The following is a 21,409-nucleotide window of genomic DNA, read 5'->3' on the forward strand; positions in this document are numbered from 1 at the left end:
TTTGAGAGAGAGAGAGAGAAAGAGAGAGTTGGCGGGGAGGGGTGAGGGAGCAAGAAAGAGAATCTCAACACAGGGCTCAATCCCACAACCCTGGGATCATGACCTGAGCCCAAATCAAAAGTTGAACACTTACACAACTTGCCACGCAGGTGCCCCAGTATGTATGTATGTGTGTATATATATATATATATATATATATTTTTTTTTTTTTTTTAAATGTTTATTTTTGAGAGAGAAGGCATGAACAGTGGAGGGGCAGAGAGAGAGGAGGACAGAGGATCCAGAGCAGTCTCCATACTGTCAGCAGAGAGCCCAATGCGGGGCTCAAACTCACAAACTGTGAGATCATGATCTGAGCTGAAGTGGGGGCACTTAACTGACTGAGCCACCCAGGTGCCCCCAACATGTATATTTGGGTCTCCTAAGACTTCTGTCCTTTTTGAGTGACATTTTGGTTGATAGTTGTTACATGTATGTAGAAGAAAGAAACAGTAGAGAAAACACTAGGTTTAAGAAAGTTAAATGGTTATGTTTCTTGTAAGACTTCTCAGAGTACTTTAACATTGGGCTGTAACTCTAAGAATACAGTTTGCTGCATTTTCGTAACTCATTTGTCTGTGAAATATTACAATTTTCCCCCACAGGACAGGTACTAGAACTAGTGTTGTATGGAAGATGCCTGAGTGAATCTGAATTATATAACTAGTTTTCCACAGTTCATTTATGTGAATGCAACAAATGTTCTTCATGTCATGGGGGCCAGTGGTTTCATCTAGATTTCTGATACACTGGCAACATCAGAAGGGCTGGAAGAGGACTCTTCTCGGTGCCTTCTCAGTTTGAAGGTGGATTGATTAAATATACTTCCCCAACTGCATTATTGAGGTCAATAACCCAGACATGTTCCTTGTATCTGTACACCCCTTAGTAAAAATAATAGCACGTACTGTGTGTTCAACAATTATTTTTTGATAAACACATACTTGTAAGGAAGCTATAGCATGTGCACACTGCTATCAGGGCTTTTCATTTTTCTACTCTGAATGTCAGCTGTTTGCACCTTCCACATCGTGTCAAATCACATTGACATTGGATGGACAAAAAACAATTTGTGAGAACATTTGGAAATGATGTTAAAACTTACATTGAAAATGAAAGCCCTCGTTTGCCGTTGTATTTGAAAAGCATTCTTGAGCATGTAACAAAGGGAACATTACAATATGTAGTTACTGAAAATGTTTGCTTATCATTCCCTGAAGCACTATGTTTCTTTGAGGGGCTGAGATTGTAAATAGAGTCACTTAAAGAACTTGCCCACTTCATAGATGCATGGTGTCCACCATATGCTTCCTGAATCAGAATTTCTCGGAGCAAGGCTCGGGAAGCTATATTGTAACAAGCATCTTATAAAATACTTAGGCATACTAAATGAAATTCAAATTCATACACAGCCATTAGACATGGCAAGGTCTGATTAAAGTGTGGAATATAAAATCATAGGCTATCTGTTAACTTTTAAGGACTTTCATCAAGAAACTAATTGTCTTGGGGCATCTGGAGGGCTCATTGGGTTAAGAGGTGGACTTCAGCTCAGGTTATTTGTGAGTCATCTCACCATTTGTGAGTTCAAGCCTCACATCAGGCTCTCTGTGTCAGCTCAGAGCCTGGAACCTGCTTCAGATTCCGTGTGTGTGTGTGTGTCTCTCTGCCTCTCTCTCACTATGCCTGCACACTCACTCTCTCTCTCTCTGTCTTTAAATAAACTTAAAAAGAAAAAATGAATTATCTTCAACCGTACTTGAACTTGTGAAATTTGAAGTCATGACCTTCTTAAAACTTGGTGCTACACTAAGTTATTGATTCTGAGGGACCATCCATGCTTCGTGGTAAGAACGGAGTCTATTTAAATGGCAATATATTAAAAATACATCTTTGTATATATACATAGGAGCATATAGGTAAATACATTTTAAGTTTTAAGAAAGATTTAGTACCACAGGATTTTAACTGTCTTCATTTGGAAAAAAGTATGTGACTTTTCTTTTCTGTATTATAGCAAATTCGATCAAGCAAAGAAAACCCAGATTGCTGTTGCCTCCTAGTGAAAGTGGCAGTGCGTCCTCAGTTACCATCCTCAAAGGGGACACCCTGCTGCTTGAGTGTTTTGCTGAAGGCCTGTGAGTAACTTGACCCCGTTCATGACTTTGTCAATCCCTTTCTATACAGAATAATGCATTAGTTAAGCAGTTAATCCTATATACACATTTTTAAAATGATTTCTTTTAAAAAAATTCTGTTACCACTTTTCTGGAGGAAGTAATTTGCACTTCACTCTACAGACTTCAGGCTGTGACTGAGATTGATTTATAATTAGATTGCTCTGTCAGTTTGTGATAGTGTGAATGGAGGTGACAATGAAAACATTCTCCTTACCTACGTCAGTAGGGGGATGCCATCCTTAGAGCTTGAAGTTGTTACTTGCCAGTCTCTTCCTGTGGGTGCCAGGTTTTTGTGTCTCTGCTATCACATTTTCTCCCACTCCTTCTTGCTATGCTATGGGTTCTGATTGCTTTTCAGGTTGCAAGGAGCCTTATTTATCTATTATTTCACCCTGCTGCCCTTTGCATACAAAGAGGTCCAGAGCATGTACTTTCAGAGAATTTCACCTAAGAATATAATTAACTCAGCTTCTTCTCGTCTGAAAAATCAATGCAGGTTTCCAAATCCTCCAAAAAATGTCACTTGGTCATGTCTTGAAATTGTTACATTTGTTGAGCAAACACCCTAAGCCTTTGTAAATCAGGACTATCTTATTTAATACTTAGTCAAGGGACTCTTCTAGCTGGGCATCTGGTTGGTGAACTGGGATTTGAAATTTTAAAAATTGTATTCATTCATAACTCAATATATATTCTGAATGAGTTATTTTAAATTGGTTTATGAAGAAAAAGAGCCAATTTTAATGGTTTGGCAGCCCCTTAGCTTTGTAAACATCTCTCTCCATCTGGCAAAGATATACAGGTTGCTTATGTGTTTGAAATGGCATGCGTAAGCTCACTTCATGCTCACCACGTCTCAAGGCGGTCAATATTCCCATTTGCAGGTTAGGTAAATGACGCCCAGCGGCTTGATTGAACTTGTTCAAGCTCAGTATAAAGTGGAGCTGGAGTTCCATCCTGTCTCCAGAACCCTAAACTACCTCTAGATTTAATGTATTTCAGTTCAACCCAATGAATGGTCTGTTCAATTAAGGGGGAGGTGGAGGAGGGCCGACACAAAGAATGGCATTGTTTCTGAATCTGAAGAAATGGCTGTAGGTCTATACTTCAGTAAATGGTTAGTCGCAATGAAAATGTTGATACTATTCATTAAAACGGAAAACTTTCACAAAGAAACCGATATGGAGGGGTTTAGATTCTATAAATTCTGTGAATAAGGCAGGAATTTGGAATAGTTAAAACAACAATGAATCTCATTCAGAAGGGCAGGCACTGAGTGGAAAGTGCTCATTCAGGTGCCAATTCACACTTGCTTTCACCCTGTGGGAGCTTTATTGGAAGTAGAGGGGGGTATTGTCGCTTCCCTCTGTTGATTATTGGTATCAAACTGTTTCTTCACTCTCTTGCCTCTGTAACTTGTAAATTCTTGAGTTTAAGGTAGGTGTGATTCTACTTCAAGATGCTACACTATAAAAATGTAGGAAGAGCAAGGAAGTATACTAACAAAAATTGGCTGGATAAGTACCTGAACAAAATTTGAGAGTATGAGATAGTGCATGTTTGTATATAAAAAGGGATTAAGGGGTGCCAGCGTGGCTCATTCGGTTGAGAATCTGACTCTTGGTTTCCGCCCAGGTCACGATCTCTTGGTTGGTGAGATCGAGCCCCACGTTGAGCTCTGCCCTGGCAGTGCGAAGCCTGCATGGGATTCTCTTTCCCCACCACCCCCCACTTCTCTGCTCCTCCCATGTTTCTCTTTTTCTCTCAAAATAAATAAACTTCTTTAAAAAAGGGATTAAGCATTATGTTTTCCCTCAAATTTTCACTGCCCAAATGCTGTTAGTGAATGTTCCTTAAATTTAAAAAAAAAGAAAAAAATTGAAAAGAATATAGCTGGATATTCTTGGAATAGGAGAGATATGTCACTAGATAAATTAGGTCTCATGTTCACCTGATACTTGTAGATAATCATTTTATTCTGTTCTCTCAAGGGATAGGTATAAAGGATTAGACTGGTTTTCAAGGACTGGCAAAAAAGAAAGGACGGAAGGAAGGCAGGCAGGAAGGATGGAAGGGAAGGGAAGGGAAGGGAAGGGAAGGGAAGGGAAGGGAAGGGAAGGGAAGGGAAGGGAAGGGAAGGGAAGGGAAGGGAGGGAAGAATCCTGCAGAAGCCTGCCGAAAGTGAGATGCTTGCACTATTAAAGCATGAACTCATAGAAAAATCAGTTTGGAGGAACTTAGGTCCAGAGCAGCCTGTAATTTGGCAAATTGCCATTTTGACAGATGGCGTGGAAAGCAAGCAGTTAGGAGACTTGAGTTTCTGCATTCTGTTAGGTAGTGTGTGCAGGAAGCCAGCAGCTAATATCATCTCCCAGCTGCCTGTTGGAGCATCATTACTGTTTCCCACAGAAGGGTGCCCTGTACTCAGACTGGGCAAATAGAAAGTGGTGGTTCTAGATCTGTAAGGCACGTTACAAGCTTCAGCCTGGAATGGAGGAGGGGAAGAGAGTGTGTAAATTAAGGGACCTACCTCTTTACCTTCTATATAGTTTTTGCATAATAATGGAATTATTTTAATGCTTGCCTGAGCAATTCAAACAGTCTGAGATAATTGACAGAAACAATATGAGGTAATTGTTCAGTGATTAACTACTAACTAATTAATTCGGCTACAAGCATATATCCCAAGAATATACAGTTAGGAAGGGAAAAGGGATAGAAAAAGCACAGGTATAATAAAACACAGCCATGGAAAAAGCAAGTTTAGTGTTAGACAAACTTAAGTTCTAACATGTCATTTATTACCCTAGTGACATTAAGTGAATTAATTAACTTCTTGGAGCTTTAGAATCCTCATTGATAAAGTGACGATCATAATGCTCATCTTTAGAATATGTCAATAATCTGTAGCTATTCATAATAAAAATAAATAGAGCAAGGCAAAGCAGCATCAATAAAAGTAGCAAAATTAAGTTTTTCCATTCATATAACCCAACCGGAGAAGAGAAATAAAAAAATATATTAATTAAAATCAGCCTTCAGTGTTTTCTTTTCTTTTATTTTAAATGTTTATTTATTTTTGAGAGAGAGAGAAAACATGAGTGGGGAAGGGGCAGGGAGAGAGATGGAGACACAGAATCCGAAGCAGCCTCCAGGCTCTGAGCTGTCAGCACAGAGCCCCTCCGTAGGGCTCGAACTCACAAACCATGAGATCATGACCTGAGCCAAAACTGGATGCTTAACTGACTGAGCCACCCAGGTGCCCCAGCCATTGGTGTTTTCCACATAACTTGTAAATCACAAGAGTCATAAAGGTCACCAACCCTCTGCTTGTCTGGTTTTCCTGAGCTGGCATTTTTCTTAAACCCAGGTGGCTTGATTCCCCACTACTGTTTTCCTCCTTAAGGTGGAGACAGTTATTCTCTTGATGTATGACAAGTTATCAGTTTGGTTTTAGTTCAGTTCAGTTTTTTTGTTTGTTTGGTTTGATTGGGTGATCTCATCTTTCTGAGCAAGGGAGATGTGGTTCATCTGCCCCCTCCTCCTTGCTCCCCCCCACTACTTTTCTCTATTCCCCAACAAAGGGAGAAAGCCACTTGGGTAGCCATGTCTGTGCAGAGCCCACCTTACCCTAAAACAGGCCGTTCTTGGTCCAGCCATCACATACAGTTATCACATCTGCGCCACATTCTCCACTATCAGCTTCATTTGTATTAAGAGGATAGCACTTCCCTCTGCTTACTATTGGGTCCTACTTTATCTTGTTTTTCAAACTCATATGGGGAGGAGAGCTATTATTTCTAGCCACTCCAAATCACCTATAAGGAGGTTTCACACTTAAAATATTTCTGGTAAAATATTAAAACCTTGAAAAAAATCTTTTAATATTTCTGTGGATCCAATTACCCACCCTTTATCTATATATACCTATTCAGCTATGATAGATAGTTAGTCCTCTTAATGGAAGAAGCATGATTTCCATGGAAGCAGACTATTCAAGGTGTTTGCATTAAAGGAGACCTGATCCAATCCAGCGTTCACCATCGATGGTGGAGTACAGGTCTGTGACCTGGGAAGGCTGATTGTTACTTACTGGAACTCTGAGAGCATATGTGAAAGCAATATGTTAAGTGATGTATCCTGTGAGTAGCTTTGATTTTAATTTTGCAGCTTAAAAAATGTTTATCATGTATTTATTGTTTTGCAGACCAACTCCACAGGTCGATTGGAACAAAATAGGTGGTGATCTACCCAAAGGAAGAGAAACAAAAGAAAATTATGGCAAGACTTTGAAGATAGAGAACGTTTCCTACCGGGACAGAGGGAATTATCGCTGTACAGCCAACAATTTCTTAGGATCAACCTCTCATGATTTTCATGTTGTAGTAGAAGGTACTTTCCCCATATTGATTTATTTTTCTTCTATTAAAGAAAAAAAAAGGTGACCCTATAATTCCAAAGCATATATGTTAAAACAGGTAAGCTGTTTAAACTTTTGTTTTTGGAGTGGGTATTGAACTATATTATACTTCATTTAACCAGATTTGACATTTAACCTGCAAAACCTTGTAAAAGGGACAAATGGAAAGAAAAGATCTCATGTTAGGTATTAAACACACCTGACTTTCACACAAGTTTTATTATATATATGACACTGCATAATATTAAATCATAGAAGAAGTAAGCATTACAAAGACAAATTATTTTGAGGAGCTTGGAAAAAAGCTTAGAGTTTGTTTCCCAGTCCTGTGGTTAACTTGCTGTCTCTTTAATCAATTTACTTTGACTTTCTGTACCTTAGTTTCTTCCTCAAAAAAAAGAGGGTATCAGGCAAATTGTCTTAGTTCTTTCCTAGATACGGTTGTTTTTTTGTTTTGTTTTGTTTTGTTTTTTTTGGTCCATATCTTGGGTTCACATGATATTCAATATGTTACTTATGGGGATGGAGTAGACTGAGTGCTGTAAATACTAATTTTCTATCAAAAGATGCAAGATACATATTATAGTAAACTTATCTCTGTAAACCCACGCCTTTTGTTGAATAGAGGATTAGCTATTGTTGCTTGTATTCGTAGAAATAAATAGGCCATGATGTCATCATTTAAAAAAGGGGGAAGCCACACAATGTGGATATTGGGGCTGTACCTGCCCTGTAAGTAAAGTTTATCTGGGCATCTTATGAATCTGATTGATGCACACTGATTTCTATGGGTCTAATTACAGTGAGGTCTCCTATCTATGGTTTGGTTGACTGAATTGATCAAATTAATGGATTGATTACTGCATTTGTACTCATTTAGTGCTGTGAGGGCTTAACTAGTGAAAGGAATTTTCTCTTTCAGGGTCCCATTTAGTGAACTGATGCTCTAGGGTTTCCATTTATATTCCAATAAAGTTTACCTCTTAAACCTTCAATCTGTACAAGGAACATCTAAGTAAAAAGCTGTTTTAATGAATGGGAAAAAATGAAGACTTAGACACAGATTACATTTACAAGTAAATGTTAAGATAGATGTTTTGGTCTAGGTGCTGTTTGGAATAACACCATGTTTTTAAGACCTCACCCACAGTGTATATGGTCAGTTCAGTTAAGAAGAATGGAAAACCAAAGATGAGAGTATCATTTTCCTTGATTCAACAAAAGCAAAACTGGTATAGGTGACATCTTAATATTATGCATAAATATCAACATTTGCCATCAGTGATATATTCTTCTGACCTGGAATTATTCACAAAGAAATTCAAAAAGGAAGATTTGAGAAGTTTATATATATTTTTATTCATCATTTGATGCTTCATTGTTTTTTTTTTTTTCATTTGCTGCTTCTATATAAATCGGCTACACCATGCAGCAAGGATATTTTTCTGTAACCCCCTACCCCTGCCCCAGTGTAAACACGTATATCTACAAACCAGACATGTCTAGTTGTTAGCTGCTTCTACTCCAAATTGCTGACTGTTAGAAATCCTTCCAGATGGCTGGAACATTGCTACGGTAGCTGAATATTTTAACAATCTGGCCACGGTTTTCTTGACTATAAGACTGAAGCTTTGAAAAGAATTGCAAGGGTTGCAAAAAAAAATAAAAACTCAAGGATGTAAACTTAATTACGCAGTTTAAAATGTTGACTATAGGACTCCAAAGGAATACAGGTTTCCTGAACGAATTGTCCTCACTATTCATAAAACAGCTATTAGCACTATTGAGATGTAAATTATGTTTTTATTAGGAACATTTAATCTTTTCTCCTTAATGAGAAGCTACTAAATGTGCCCTCAGTTGTATGTTTTAGGAGTTTCTTTTTACACATGCAAGTGAAAAGCAAACTGGGCTCAAGAAGTCATTTTTTCTTTTTTGTGTATATGTGTGAAACCAAGAAATACAACCTTCATTTATCATATGCGCAGATCAGCTTACTTTCATTCACTTGTCTTCTGCCTTCCTATATTTCCTTTCCCCTTTTTTGTCTCTTATTTAGCAACTCAAATTAAATAACAAGAATTACCATATGATCAAAAAGCAATGTAACCGTGAATTTTGAAAATTGAGTCCATTCTGAAAACACCCATTTGTGCTTAAGTAAAAGCATGTATTGTTTTGTAGTCTCTGTAGATGTGATATTTCTTCTTTATTACTAAACATAGTCAAATTCTGTAATTTAAGTTACAACATCCTAAATATGAAGACCGTGTGCATTTTCAAATTGTCTAATCCAGATAAATAAAAACAGCTAGGATGTCTTGATGAGGCACAGCTATCCTTTCTAGGTATCTATGATATAAATAGTGCACATTCAATAAAAAGATAAATATTAAAATGACATCTAAGCATTCTAAATCCAAAAAACAGAATATGACCACAATCACATTTCAACTGATTATTTATTTATTTATTTATTTATTTATTTATTTGAGTGTTTATTTGAGAGAGAGAGAAAGAGGCAGACGGACAGAGTGCAAGCTGGGGAGGAGCAGAGAGAGTGAGACAGAATCCAAAGCAGGCTCCAGGCTCTGAGCTGTCAGCACAGAGCCCAACGCAAGGCTCAAACTCATGAACTGTGGGATCATGACATGAGCCGATGTCAGACGCTTAACCCGCTGAGCCACCCAGGTGCCCCTCAACTGATTATTTAAAAATAAACTCCCACCAACTTGCACCATTCTCATGTTGTAAACTTTTGAACCATTTAAACTTTTGAATTTTGCTGTAATAGGAAAATATTTACATAGAATTACATACCCATAATTGTCTTGCATTTTAAAAAGCTATCATGAACTCGAGTGCAATTCAGACATTGATATACTTAAGAGAGCCTCGTTTTCAAATGATCTATTTTTTCTAAAAAACTACAATTAAATCCAAGGTTGATAAACCTCACAATTTTGATTTAATAGAACATAGATATTTAGTAGGAATCTGTTACTAAGAAAATAGCCTCTGTGTTGTTTTATAGGTACCAAATTTTCTATTTTATTTCATTTTCCTTTCAGTGATAAATGTTTCTCATTAACTTGTTATATTTTAAATGCTTAGTCATTTGCATCTCACTTTTTAGCAACATAGGGAAATTATCATCTTTCTTTATATATAATTATGACAAAATGAGTAAAGTTGCAGCATAAGTTATTCTCATCAATTATCATGTATCTTAGGATAATGGATAAAAGAATGGGATTCACTGATGTTTTCTCCCAGGATTTTCCATTTTATCTGTTTTTGGTTTTGTTTTGGTTTTTTTATTCCTTTCTCTTGAGTTTTTCTTTGTCTTCTTTCAACTAGATCTTACCCTTCAGGAATAGAGTTACGTGTTTGAAGCTTTGGCAAACATCTGTTTGTTCTCTGTCCCTGTGTGTCCCTAGACTCACTTCACTCACCAAAAATATCCTGATTCATAGCCAATGTCCTCGGGCTCACTCTACATTCTTTTGTGAAGAAAGTAGCAACTAGCTAAATATGTTCAACCAAAACATGGCATGATGAGACTGAATTACTGGAAGTCAGTGATTCCCTCCTATCCAACATTCCTTCTTTCCTCCCTATGCCTTTTTCACTAGAGTCTTTGGGGATCAATCATTTCACTTCAACTTGTAATTATTCCACATGTGTCTGTTCTCCTTGTGCCAAGCAGAGGAGACACAAGGAAGGGTAAGGTTCCTCCATGGCTCTGTATTTATCTGAGAAACATAAAACAAATACCCGAGCACTTAAAAAGCTTATTCAAAAGAGCTAAAGTTTAGCAATGATTTCTAGTGAATATATAAAACGCCTTGGTATCACCCTCCAGTGGATAGATGTTGGAGGAACTTGGATTTGGGAGCACAAAGTGAAAGTTAGTAAAGCAATTTGGACTTCGTTCCTATCAGTGGTCTGAGTTAGTAAAATAGTAATTAACTAGAAATAACATCACATTTTCCTTGGAGTCCCAGTGCTACTCAGTTTACAGGTTCACAGATCCATGAAGTGGCCAGAACACAGAGTGGGGCTTCTTTTTTGGTGACTCTAAGCGAGTTAGATGGTGTCTCTCAAGCTCAGTCCTTGGTCTGCAAGGAGGTAGAATCAGATAGGCTGATAACTTAAGCTTAGTATGGATACCAGGGGTTAATCAAATTTGTAGGGTGAGAGTAGAGATAAAATCCATATTTTATTATGCATGGGTATTTAGAGAAATGTCATCATTACATAATCTTCTTTATTTTATTATTTTTATTGAGATATCATTGATAACATTAATTTCAGGTGTACAACATAATGATTCGATATTTGTATGTATTGCAAAATGATCACCAGGTTAAGTCTAGTTAACATCTATGGCCACACAGTAACAAATTTTTTTTTCTTTTCATGAGAACTTTTAAGATGACTTTCTTAGCAACTTTCAAATATGCAAACAGTATTATTGACTACAGTCAACATGCTGTATATTATATCCCTATGATTTATGTTTTTACATTTAGTTTTTGTTCTGAAAGCAATATTAGTTTACTATTGTAAGCATGGAAATTTTCATGTTCGTGGAATTTTTTCCCTCTAACTCAAATGTCTGATTTTATTGTGGTAATGTGAAAAGACAAAAAAATAACAATAACATAAAAATGTACATATACATACACCTCAGAGAATCATGTGCAGTTTATAATTTGGACTATTGCATTTTAACCTAAACGACTAAATATTTACAGATTATAGGTGATGAATACACATATTTAATTTAAGATTTAGTAACTAAGTCCACACTGTATGGAATAATTTCTAGGGCACGTCCCTTTCTCAGAGTTGAACTTGCACGGTTATTTGCATATTTTTTATTTTCTTGGTGAATTTATAGGCATTTTCTTTTGACACAATCCTTTTGTTTCCCCTTTACTTACACACAAAAAAGCAGTTTACATGACTTATTTTTTCATTTCACATATATGTATCTTTAAAAGAGTTTCCTTTTTGACTAAAAATGGAAATCCAAGAATGTCTTGCGGGAAATAACCAAGCAACACTTGATGGAAATTACTACCTGCAGGTGTTGTGCAATTTTCTCTGGAATCAAATTATCCAAACCATCCACACTTTAATCTAAATCTTTTATTCACTCCTGACATAGTAATATACTTAAGGTGACAAGATATGGCAGTAATATTTGCACTAAAGACAAATGTCTCATTCTGTACTGAAACACCACTTAGAATTATAATATTGGAGCAATAGAACATGCCAAGATGCAAGTAATTTAAATACATTTTTCCTCCATTGTTTTCAGGACAAAAAGCTAAATGCTGCTTTTAGGCTTTCTTCTCCCTGTCTTACAAAAAATAGTCTCTAGGAAAATAATGTTTCCACACTTCTAAGATAGATAATTAGATATCGGTATGGGTATACAAATGGTACAAAGTCATTAAGAAATATTTAAAATAAATGCTGGACATTTCAATTTCGTTTAAAAATTCTCCAGATACATTTATCGAATATCAGCCTTTTTAGACGCCTTGCTGCAGCTTGAAAATAAGCCGCAGCCAGCACTAAATAAACTTAACCATCTGCTTATCCCTCCTTTACTTTCTGTTAATGAGGTAGATACTTGTGATGCTGAACAAAGTGATTGTATACATGTTAATTTTATTATGCATGCTAAGAGTCCAAATTAGATTACGCACACACACCATGCATGCACGCATGCACACACCCTATAACTAAAAACAGTGTCCACCTTGCCTGAGGGAACATTTACAAGAAAGAGCTAGTGTCAAACACTTTATTGTGGCTGCCATCTGCTGGCACATTATAGAAACACAGGCAATAAAATTTTCGGACCTCCTGACATGGTTAAAGTCACTTGTGATGTCTTCACTTTATTCCAGAGCCTCCTCGCTGGACAAAGAAACCTCAGAGTGGTGTGTATAGCACTGGGAGCAGCGGTATCTTGTTATGTGAGGCAGAAGGAGAGCCTGAGCCCACACTCAAGTGGAGAGTCAATGGCTCCCCGATTGACAGTAAGTGAAACACCAATTGTGATGCAGTGCTGAAGGCAATGGTGTGCTCGGATGGTTGATAGGCAGACACCCTGGTTATGTGTAAGATGGAAGTTGGGAAGTGGCTGGACCATCTAGACAGACCCAGCCAGGAAGTTCAAAGTTGAATCTTTCCCAGCACTTTGATTTATGCTTAGATTTATGGAGAAGTGATAAATAACATTTGTACTTGTTGGGTCATTATATTAACTCTATATAAAAATTAGGTTAAAAAGATAAAGCAGCTGATTGAGAAAAAGGAGAAAAGCCCATTCCTTTGCTTTTCCCTGGGAAGAAATTGGTGCAGCGACCTTAGTGGTTGAGAACATGGGTTGAAAGTCAGAATTTCCCTTAGACCCAAGCAACAGTGACCCCGGCTCTGGGTTCTGCTCTTCACAAGGACCTGGTCTGGCCATCCTTTGGTCATGCCTGCTGTCATTATTTGAGACTTTCACAGGCCAAAGAGAACTGTAAACATGTCCCCTACCCCTGGCTCCCTGCATGTTCTTGACTGAGCTCCATTTGTACCCAAGATCAGAAAAATCCCTGTCTAGTCAGCTCTCAGCCATCCCAAATGGGCTGGGCTTGGAAAGGCAGGGATGCACAAGGGCTGAAGCCTGATTCTCCCTACTCTACCCTGTTCCAGCAAAGAACTCGGAGAAGTCCAAAAATCCTCAGTTTGAACCTAGAGCTCTTGTCATTTTTAATGTCTTTGTCAAAATAGGACAGAACAAATCTTATTTGTCAACTGACTAGTTTAATCTTGAGCATTTCTATTATTGAGACATATATATATATATGGCTTTCATAAGTTTCTTTTGTCCTGACTGTTCATACCAAGTGTAGACATCTGGTGGTTCAGAGACCTGGGGTCCCATCTAGGCTGTGCACCTTCCCAGGTATATGATCTTGAGTTGTTTACTGAATGTCCCAAAGGTTTAGTTTTGTTGTTGTTGTTGTTTTTTCACAGCACAACAGAGCTAATGATAGTTGGTTGTGATGGAAAGAGGTCATTGTGGTCAACCACCTAGGATAGTCGTTTATCTGTGCCACATTATGATAGTTTATAAACTCTGGAGCCAGAATGCCTGTGTTTGCATCTAGGCTCTACCATTTACTAGTTGTGTGATTGGGCCTATGACTGACACTCTTAAAATCTGCTTCCTCATCAGTAAAATGGGCACAAAAATTGTACCAACTCATGGATTGTTATGTGGATTAAAGGAAAGACCATGCAGAAAATGCTCATGACAGGGACATTCCTAAAGTATTATTTACTTTTATTGTTGTTACATACCACACACTCAGGAAACCTTAGCCCTCTTTACTGAAATCCTCAAATTTGAGATTTTTTTCCCTCATCTCTTTAGAGAGCAGACTAACAAATGAAAGATAAGGCTTCAGGTAGATCAGAGGGAAATGAGATCAATTGTTGTTTATAAAGAATGTTAAGGATGCTAAAATAAGGAATGCAGATTCTCTGGAACATAAAATCATAAAATTATATATCTGAATGGCACTCGGCTGTTTATGAAGGACATTCATATATTGCTTTGAATCCCCAAATGAACATTTTTAATGGAGGTACGATTATTCATATTTAACAGATCAATTCGTTCATTCAGTAATTTTTATTGAACGCCTTCTTTGTGCCAGAACTGACCAGCCTTATTGCTGGGACGGTAGCAGTGAATAAAATGAACAGTCCCTATTCCTGTGGACCTGACATTCTAGCGGGGAGAGTCAATCAATAGACACATAAGCACGTAAATCTGTGTTGTGGTGTGATAAATAAAAAATAGCTGACTAAGGGATGGGTGTAATACAAGTTCAGGACCGAGAGTGGCTCTTTTATTTTAAGATAATACTAGGAAGCCTCCCGTGGTAATTTACCTGAAAAAAGAAGAACTGAAAGAGTTTAGGGGGCATCCATGTGTGGGAAAGCTTCCAGTGTCGAGAGGTCAGTGAGGGCAAAGACCCTCAGGTATGTTTGGAGTGTTGATGGGAAGCCAGGAGTCCAGTGTGGCTGGAGCTGAGCGAGTGGGCAGTGTTCAGACGCAAGATCAATCGGCGGATGCAGGGGCCACGTCATACATGAAGGGGAAAGCTCACCTGGGGACTTGGAATTCTAGTGTAAATAATATGGGCAGCACTTTGAGGAGTTTGAGCAGAAGAATGACATGATCTAATCTATTAACAAAGGACTTTTCTGTCTCTGAATTGAAAATCAGCTGTACGACTACTCCAGCTAGAAGCTGCCTGGAAGACACTGGAACCTAGGGCTAGGTTGATAGTGGTAATGGTTAGGTTCTGGATGTATTCCCAAAGAAGAGTCAATACGTTTGTTCACGGATGAGGAGATCAAGGCTGAAAATAGACAAGACAGCACAGCTGAATAATGGCAGGGTTAGAAAACAAAGCCACATCCTTGGAGTTCAAGCTCAGTGTTCCTTCCACAGCTGTCGACCATAGCTCTCCTTGCTCCCCTGCAAATGGGTTATAGCCATTCATTGGTTGGGATGCTTGGTAACAGTGGGATAACTGAATGATCTGAAGTCTCTCTGAGCTTATAATTCTAGCAATTCCATATCCTTTATATGTAGTATTTCAAAATTACACAAAAATGATTACTCTTGGAGTGCCTGAGTGGCTCAGTTGGTTATGTGTCAGACTCTTGGTTTAGCTCAGGTCATGATATCAGTTTCCTGAGTTCAAGCCCTGTGTCAGGCTCTGTGCTGGCAGCCTGGAGCCTGCTTGGGATTCTCTCTGGATTCCCCTCTCTTTCTGTCCCATCCCCACTCCTCCTGTCTCTCTCAAAATAAATAAATAATCATTAAAAAAGTGATTACTTTTATTGATAACAGGCTTAACCTTTTTCAAAAGCTTTGCATCCAATATTTGTGAGCCTCCGAATAAGCCCTGCAGAAGATATATATTTTTTTAATTCTCTCGTTTGCACATGTGGCAACTGAGGCTCAAGGAGGTCACATTACTTAATTGAGGACACAACCCCAGTAAATTTATAGGTTTTTTAAAAATTTTTAATGTTTTTATTTGTTTTTGAGAGAGTGAGCGAGCATGAGTGGGGGAGAGGCAGAGAGAGAGGGAGGCACAGAATCCGAAGCAGGCTCCAGGCTCTGAGCTGTTAGTTAGTGCAGAGCCCAACATGGGGCTCTAACTCACAAAAGCAAGTTCATGACCTGAGCCGAAGTCGGACACTTAACCGACTGAGCCACCCAGGTGCCCCAACCCCAGTAAAATTAGAGCTAAACGTGGAACCCAGAAATGGTTAAGTCTCAGAGCTGAAGTTGCTCCCAGTGTATTGCATTATCGCTCACTGAGCTGACCAAAGACAACTTATGGCACACCTAGTGTGTTTTGCTTGATACTGATAGAGAACTGGCTTTCTTGAATCCTGGGAGCTCCTGCTAGCCTTGGCCTGTATGCAGCAGCACGCTGCAGCTTCTGGTACCTATCCCAGAGGATGGCACGAAGCCATGCTCAGCTGTTACTCATCTCAAACCTGAGGCTCTGGTTTCATTTCTTCTTTTTGTAAGGCTGTGTTTGATTCAGGGTTTACCCATGGGAAGATGGTATAAGGAATCTAAAGAGAGTGATGGGCTTAGCTCTTGACAGTTGTAGAGCTGGGCATCAGGTATAGGAATGCGGAATCGGTTCAGAGACTCAGTCCTTTGCAGCCTTGAAGAACTTCAGAGAGCTCCTCTTCCTGACAGTTCTCAAGAGGGAAACGACTCTGCAGGATTGTATTGATTTTCTACTGTTGCTCTACAAATTATCACTAATTTAGTGACTTAAAATAGTATACTTGTATTAGTTTACAATTCCGCAGGTTAGAAGTCCAACTAAGCCTCACTAGGCTGAAATAAAGTTGTCAGCTATGGTGTGTTCCTTTCTGGAGGAACTAGGAGAGAATCCCTTTCCTTGTCTTTTCCAGCTCCTAGAGAGAGCCCACATTCCTTGGCACATGACTCTCCATTTTCAAAGTCAGCGTCGTTGCATATCTGACCACTCTTTGATAGGCATCTCCATTTGTCTGGCCATGGCCAGGGAAGGCTCTGTGATTTTAAGGAGCCTTGTCATTACATTGGCCCCACTTGGATAATCCGGGATAATCCCTCCATCTCAAGGTCCTTAACCTTAATTACCTCTGCAAAGTCGCTTCACCATGTAAGGTTAAATATTTTTTTACTGATAGAGATTAGAATGTGGGTATCTGTTGGGGGCTACAATTCTGCCTACCACAGGGACCTTCTAGGAATAAAATGCCACCCAACATAAGTGGCTTTCAGTCATTTCGGGAAATATTTCCCGAGTGCCTCCTCTGTGATAGCTGCTTTTCAGGCACTGAGAACACAGTGCATAATGCACAGTCAGAGTCCTGCTTACGTGGAGTCATAATCAAGTGTAAAAATATATTCATTTCTGACTATCAGGAAAAAATGTATAAGGAAAGTCTTCTATTTAAATAAACAATACTCAACATTTTCTACAAACCAAAACTTAGTATAGTCACTATTTTATATAATAGAGACACAACAAGAAAAAAAATTAGGTTTATGGGTAATCTTGTCATGTCATTTAAAGTAAAAAATTTTAACATCTGTGTCCCTCACTTGACATTCCTAGGTAATATGTTTCCTTTACACTGCTTGTTTGTAGTGTCATAGTAGAGCAATGAGATCTGGCATGTGGCCAAATGCTGTAGGAGGTGGCATTCACTTGTCCAGACTCCAGTCCCTTCTTCCACAGTGGCCATATTAGTGCTGACCCCGCAGGTTCTGAGCAGAGTTAATGAGACAATGCATGTGCCACTTCCAACAGAGTTCTTTGGCCGTTTGTAAATCTACTAGTAATGTTAGATGTTCTTAACTCCCAAAGGTATTTCCAGAATTATGCCTGGATCAGGATTGAGGTAGCATTTATTGCCAAAAAGTAGAAAATCTAGCCCCTGATCCCAAGAAGGCTTTAGTCTTCCTGTGAAAAGGAAATATATAAGTTGTGTAGTCAAAGTGGTTGAATAGCAAAGCAAGACAACTGAAACGAACAGTACACACCAGAAAATTGCACAAGGGCAGAGAAGTCAAATAGAGGAATAAAAGTGTCAAAGGGGGAACAGAGGAGCCAATGTTGGTGGGTTGGGGAGATCACTCTGTGTTGATTCATGTGATTTGTGCAGGGCAGTATTAGGACCTAAATTTACAAGAGTGAGTAAGGTCTAGTTATAGTGGGACTTGAACGACAAATGGAAAATCTGAAATTTTATTTATAGGTATGGATATGGAGAGGCAATGAGCTTGAGATCAACAAATATTTTAGCAATAAATATTAATTTGAAGGAAGATTGAAATTGGAGAAGGGTCAGGGGAAAAAAAAACATGGTTGATGGTAAGAAATTCTAAAAATTGGCTTCAGTGAACTATTATTCACCCTAAACTCGCCTTAAAATATAAATACTGTGTGACACATTTAATAATTGGTGTATAAATATTTTATATCACATTTTTTATCATACTGACAGTCTTTAATCTCTTGCAGAAAATCCATTTGCTGGTGATGTTGTCTCCCCCACGGAAATCAGTTTTACCAACCTACAACCGAATCATACTGCTGTGTACCAGTGCGAAGCCTCAAATGTCCATGGAACTATCCTTGCCAATGCCAATATTGATGTTGTAGGTAAGTAACAGTCTGGGAGCAGACTGTTTACTTTCTAAAGGAAGATGTTCAAGGTCATACACACAAGTGGACTGAATTCTCAACATATAAAACATGGGGAGAAACATCAAAGTACCTTTAATCTAGCATATGGGCATTAGCCATCCTACTAAAATTAAACTTTCAAAAATGTATTGAATTTGGATATTTTTCTAACTCAAAACCTTATACTGTGTTATTCAGTTGTCTCCCATTTTTATTAATGTGACTAGGATGTAGAAAATTTGAATTTGTGCACATTATTTCTTAATGAACGTTCACAACTGTATTTATGTTATTTTCAAATAGATGTTCGTCCACTGATACAAACTGAAGATGAAGAAAACTATGCTACGGTGGTTGGGTACAGTGCTTTCTTACACTGCGAGTACTTTGCTTCACCCGAGGCCATAGTGTCCTGGTAAGCTGGTACAGGGTTTTCTTAAGAGAATGTCAGTGGTAGATTTCATTCATTGTGTCTTCATCCATCATTTGACGTGCTGTTCCATGTAGCCAATGCCTCTGAGAAATAAGATAGCAAACTTAATTACTTACCTCTCCTGGAATCATTGACCAGATGTGTAGGATTTTCTCACATGGGGAGATTAGGGAGAGCCATTTCTGCTTACAAAGTAAAGCAAAGAATTGAAGTGATTACTGAGGCAATTTTATATAGATAGACTTGGTTTTCATTTTGGGTACATCAAAAGTCATATATTACAGCTGACCCTTGCCCATTGTGAGGTTACAGGTTGATCCCCCATGTGACTGAAACTCTGGATATAACTTTTGTCTCCCCCAAAACTCAACTACTAAAAGCCTACTGTTGACTGGAAGCCTCACCCATAACATAAACAGTTGATTAACACACATTTTGTATGTTATATGTATTACATACTGTTTACTTACAATAATAGCCAACTTTTTCTTAACTGTTTTTTCCATATTTCTAGGCTACATAGTTTGTGAGTTTTTTGTAACTGTTGTGTATTTCCAAAAATTTGTCCAATATAGTTACTGAAAGAAAATCCATGTGTAAGTAGACCCACACAGTTCAAACCCATGTTGTCCAGAATTGACTGTAGTTTTTTGTGGTTGTTTTGGGTATTTTCTAAATAATTATCCAAGCCTGAATTTGATTCCAAACACATACCCTTAAAACTTTTCCAACGTGTATTTTGAATTTAATTTCAATGTATTGATTGGTGTGACAGTCCAAACATCTGTGTGAATCTGACATATTTGTTACTTCACCAGAAAAGCTTGGATAAACTGTTGTTAAATAAGTCTTCCATTGCTCTACAAGGCCAAGACTAGAGGGTAGATGGGGAGGAGGGGTCATTAAAGTGCAGGATCAGATCTTTCTTTAAAAATTGGGTATTTTGGGGCACCTGGGTGACTCAGTCATTTAAGCGTCTGATTCTCGATTTTGGCTCAGGTCATGATTTTGTGGTTTGTGAGATCAAGCCCCGCATCAGTGTGTAGCTTGCTTGGGATTCTCTCTCTTTCCCTCTACTGTCTGTCCCTCTCCCCACCTTCCCTCTCTAAATAAATTAATAAACTTAAAAAAAAGATTTAAAAAATGGATTTTTTGCATTATTTTTATTTTTAAAAATAGTTCATTAAAATGTGATTCATCTTGAGTGCTGAGTTTTTTTGGCCACGCTTACATTTTGCTTCTGTGCCTCACTGGCTTTACCCTAGTCTCAGCTCTAGAAAGTCCTGTGTGAACAGCAGCCAGAGTTTATGCTTTGATTTTGTTTGTTTGTTTTTTTGCTCCAGCAACGTCTTATGTTGAAATGCACTGGATAAATCAAGTTTTGGCAGCAAATGCTTAGAAAATGGATGAATGGAGGAGAAAATGGCTCTGGGTTGATAAGGGTAAATGTAATCCATGCCCACAGGACAGGAACTACTTCCTGGCCTGTAATATTTCTGAATGACCAATGTTTCCCCCAGACGGCAGGAGGTTCAGAAGGTTCATTATCTCTTTCAATTACTAGCTTTCCCATTTAGTACCCTGAAGCAATCATTAACTAAAGAGTTCACCATCAATAAACCAGAAAATATTTATTAAGCTGTGAGGACAGATGCAAAACAGTCCTCATAGCTATCAGGAATACAACAGAAGCCTAGAACATGGTCCAGGATTTCCTCTAGCCTATTTGGCTGTTCGGACAGGTATGATATACACCTAGGATAGGACCCATTGGGGGAAAATATAAACCCCGAAGGAACATAAGGTCTTCTGAGCTCCTGGAAGGGCTAAGCTTAAATGACATCAGCAACCAGTTTCAAAAAAGAGTATATAATACTGTCACATCTAAAATGATTTATGCTTTCTATATTCATAGGCAGAAGGTGGATGAAGCGAAACCCCTTGAAGGTAGACGGTACCATATCCATGAAAATGGCACATTGCAGATCAACAAAACCACAGAAGACGATGCTGGCTCATACTCTTGTTGGGTGGAAAATGCTAAAGGAAAAACTGCTGTGACAGCCAATTTGGATATTAGAAGTACTTTTATCTTGTTTTTACTTTGCATGAATTCTCACATAGGTTCAGTTTGTCCTTTTCCCAAATGAGACAATATGATATAAATTTGAGTGCGTATTAAAATTTTTAGACTGTATTTCGAAACTCCCAGATTATGTTTCATCTGAAAGACCATCACTAAAATTATAGGAAATATTGATGACATGTTCACCTCTTTTTATAATTTTATTTTATTTTATTTTATTTATTTTTTTTAATGTTTATTTATTTTTGAGACAGAGAGACACAGAGCATGAACAGGGGAGGGGCAGAGAGAGAGGGAGACACAGAATGTGAAACGGGCTCCAGGCTCTGAGCTGTCATCACAGAGCCCGGCGCGGGGCTCGAACTCACGGACTGTGAGATGGTGACCTGAGCCGAAGTTGGCCGCTTAACCAACTGAGTCACCCAGGCGCCCCTCTTTTTATAATTTTAA

The 21,409-nt window shown here is 38.3% G+C and overlaps 1 protein-coding gene across 15 annotated transcripts in view; it reads left to right on the top strand.

Moving 5' to 3' along the window:
• Positions 1-21,409, top strand: part of CHL1 (cell adhesion molecule L1 like) — a 199,830-nt gene that overhangs the window by 145,284 nt on the left and 33,137 nt on the right. For all 15 annotated transcript variants that reach the window (XM_045051871.1, XM_006928940.5, XM_023249977.2 and 12 more), the window contains 6 exons: positions 2,057-2,177; positions 6,427-6,611; positions 12,570-12,701; positions 18,276-18,416; positions 18,744-18,855; positions 20,789-20,955. In XM_045051871.1, coding sequence (XP_044907806.1) covers positions 2,057-2,177; positions 6,427-6,611; positions 12,570-12,701; positions 18,276-18,416; positions 18,744-18,855; positions 20,789-20,955 — 858 coding nt within the window. The remainder of the gene's footprint in view (positions 1-2,056; positions 2,178-6,426; positions 6,612-12,569; positions 12,702-18,275; positions 18,417-18,743; positions 18,856-20,788; positions 20,956-21,409) is intronic.

The sequence above is a fragment of the Felis catus genome, chromosome A2 (assembly GCF_018350175.1).
Source record: "Felis catus isolate Fca126 chromosome A2, F.catus_Fca126_mat1.0, whole genome shotgun sequence".
NCBI classification, from domain to species: domain Eukaryota; kingdom Metazoa; phylum Chordata; class Mammalia; order Carnivora; family Felidae; genus Felis; species Felis catus.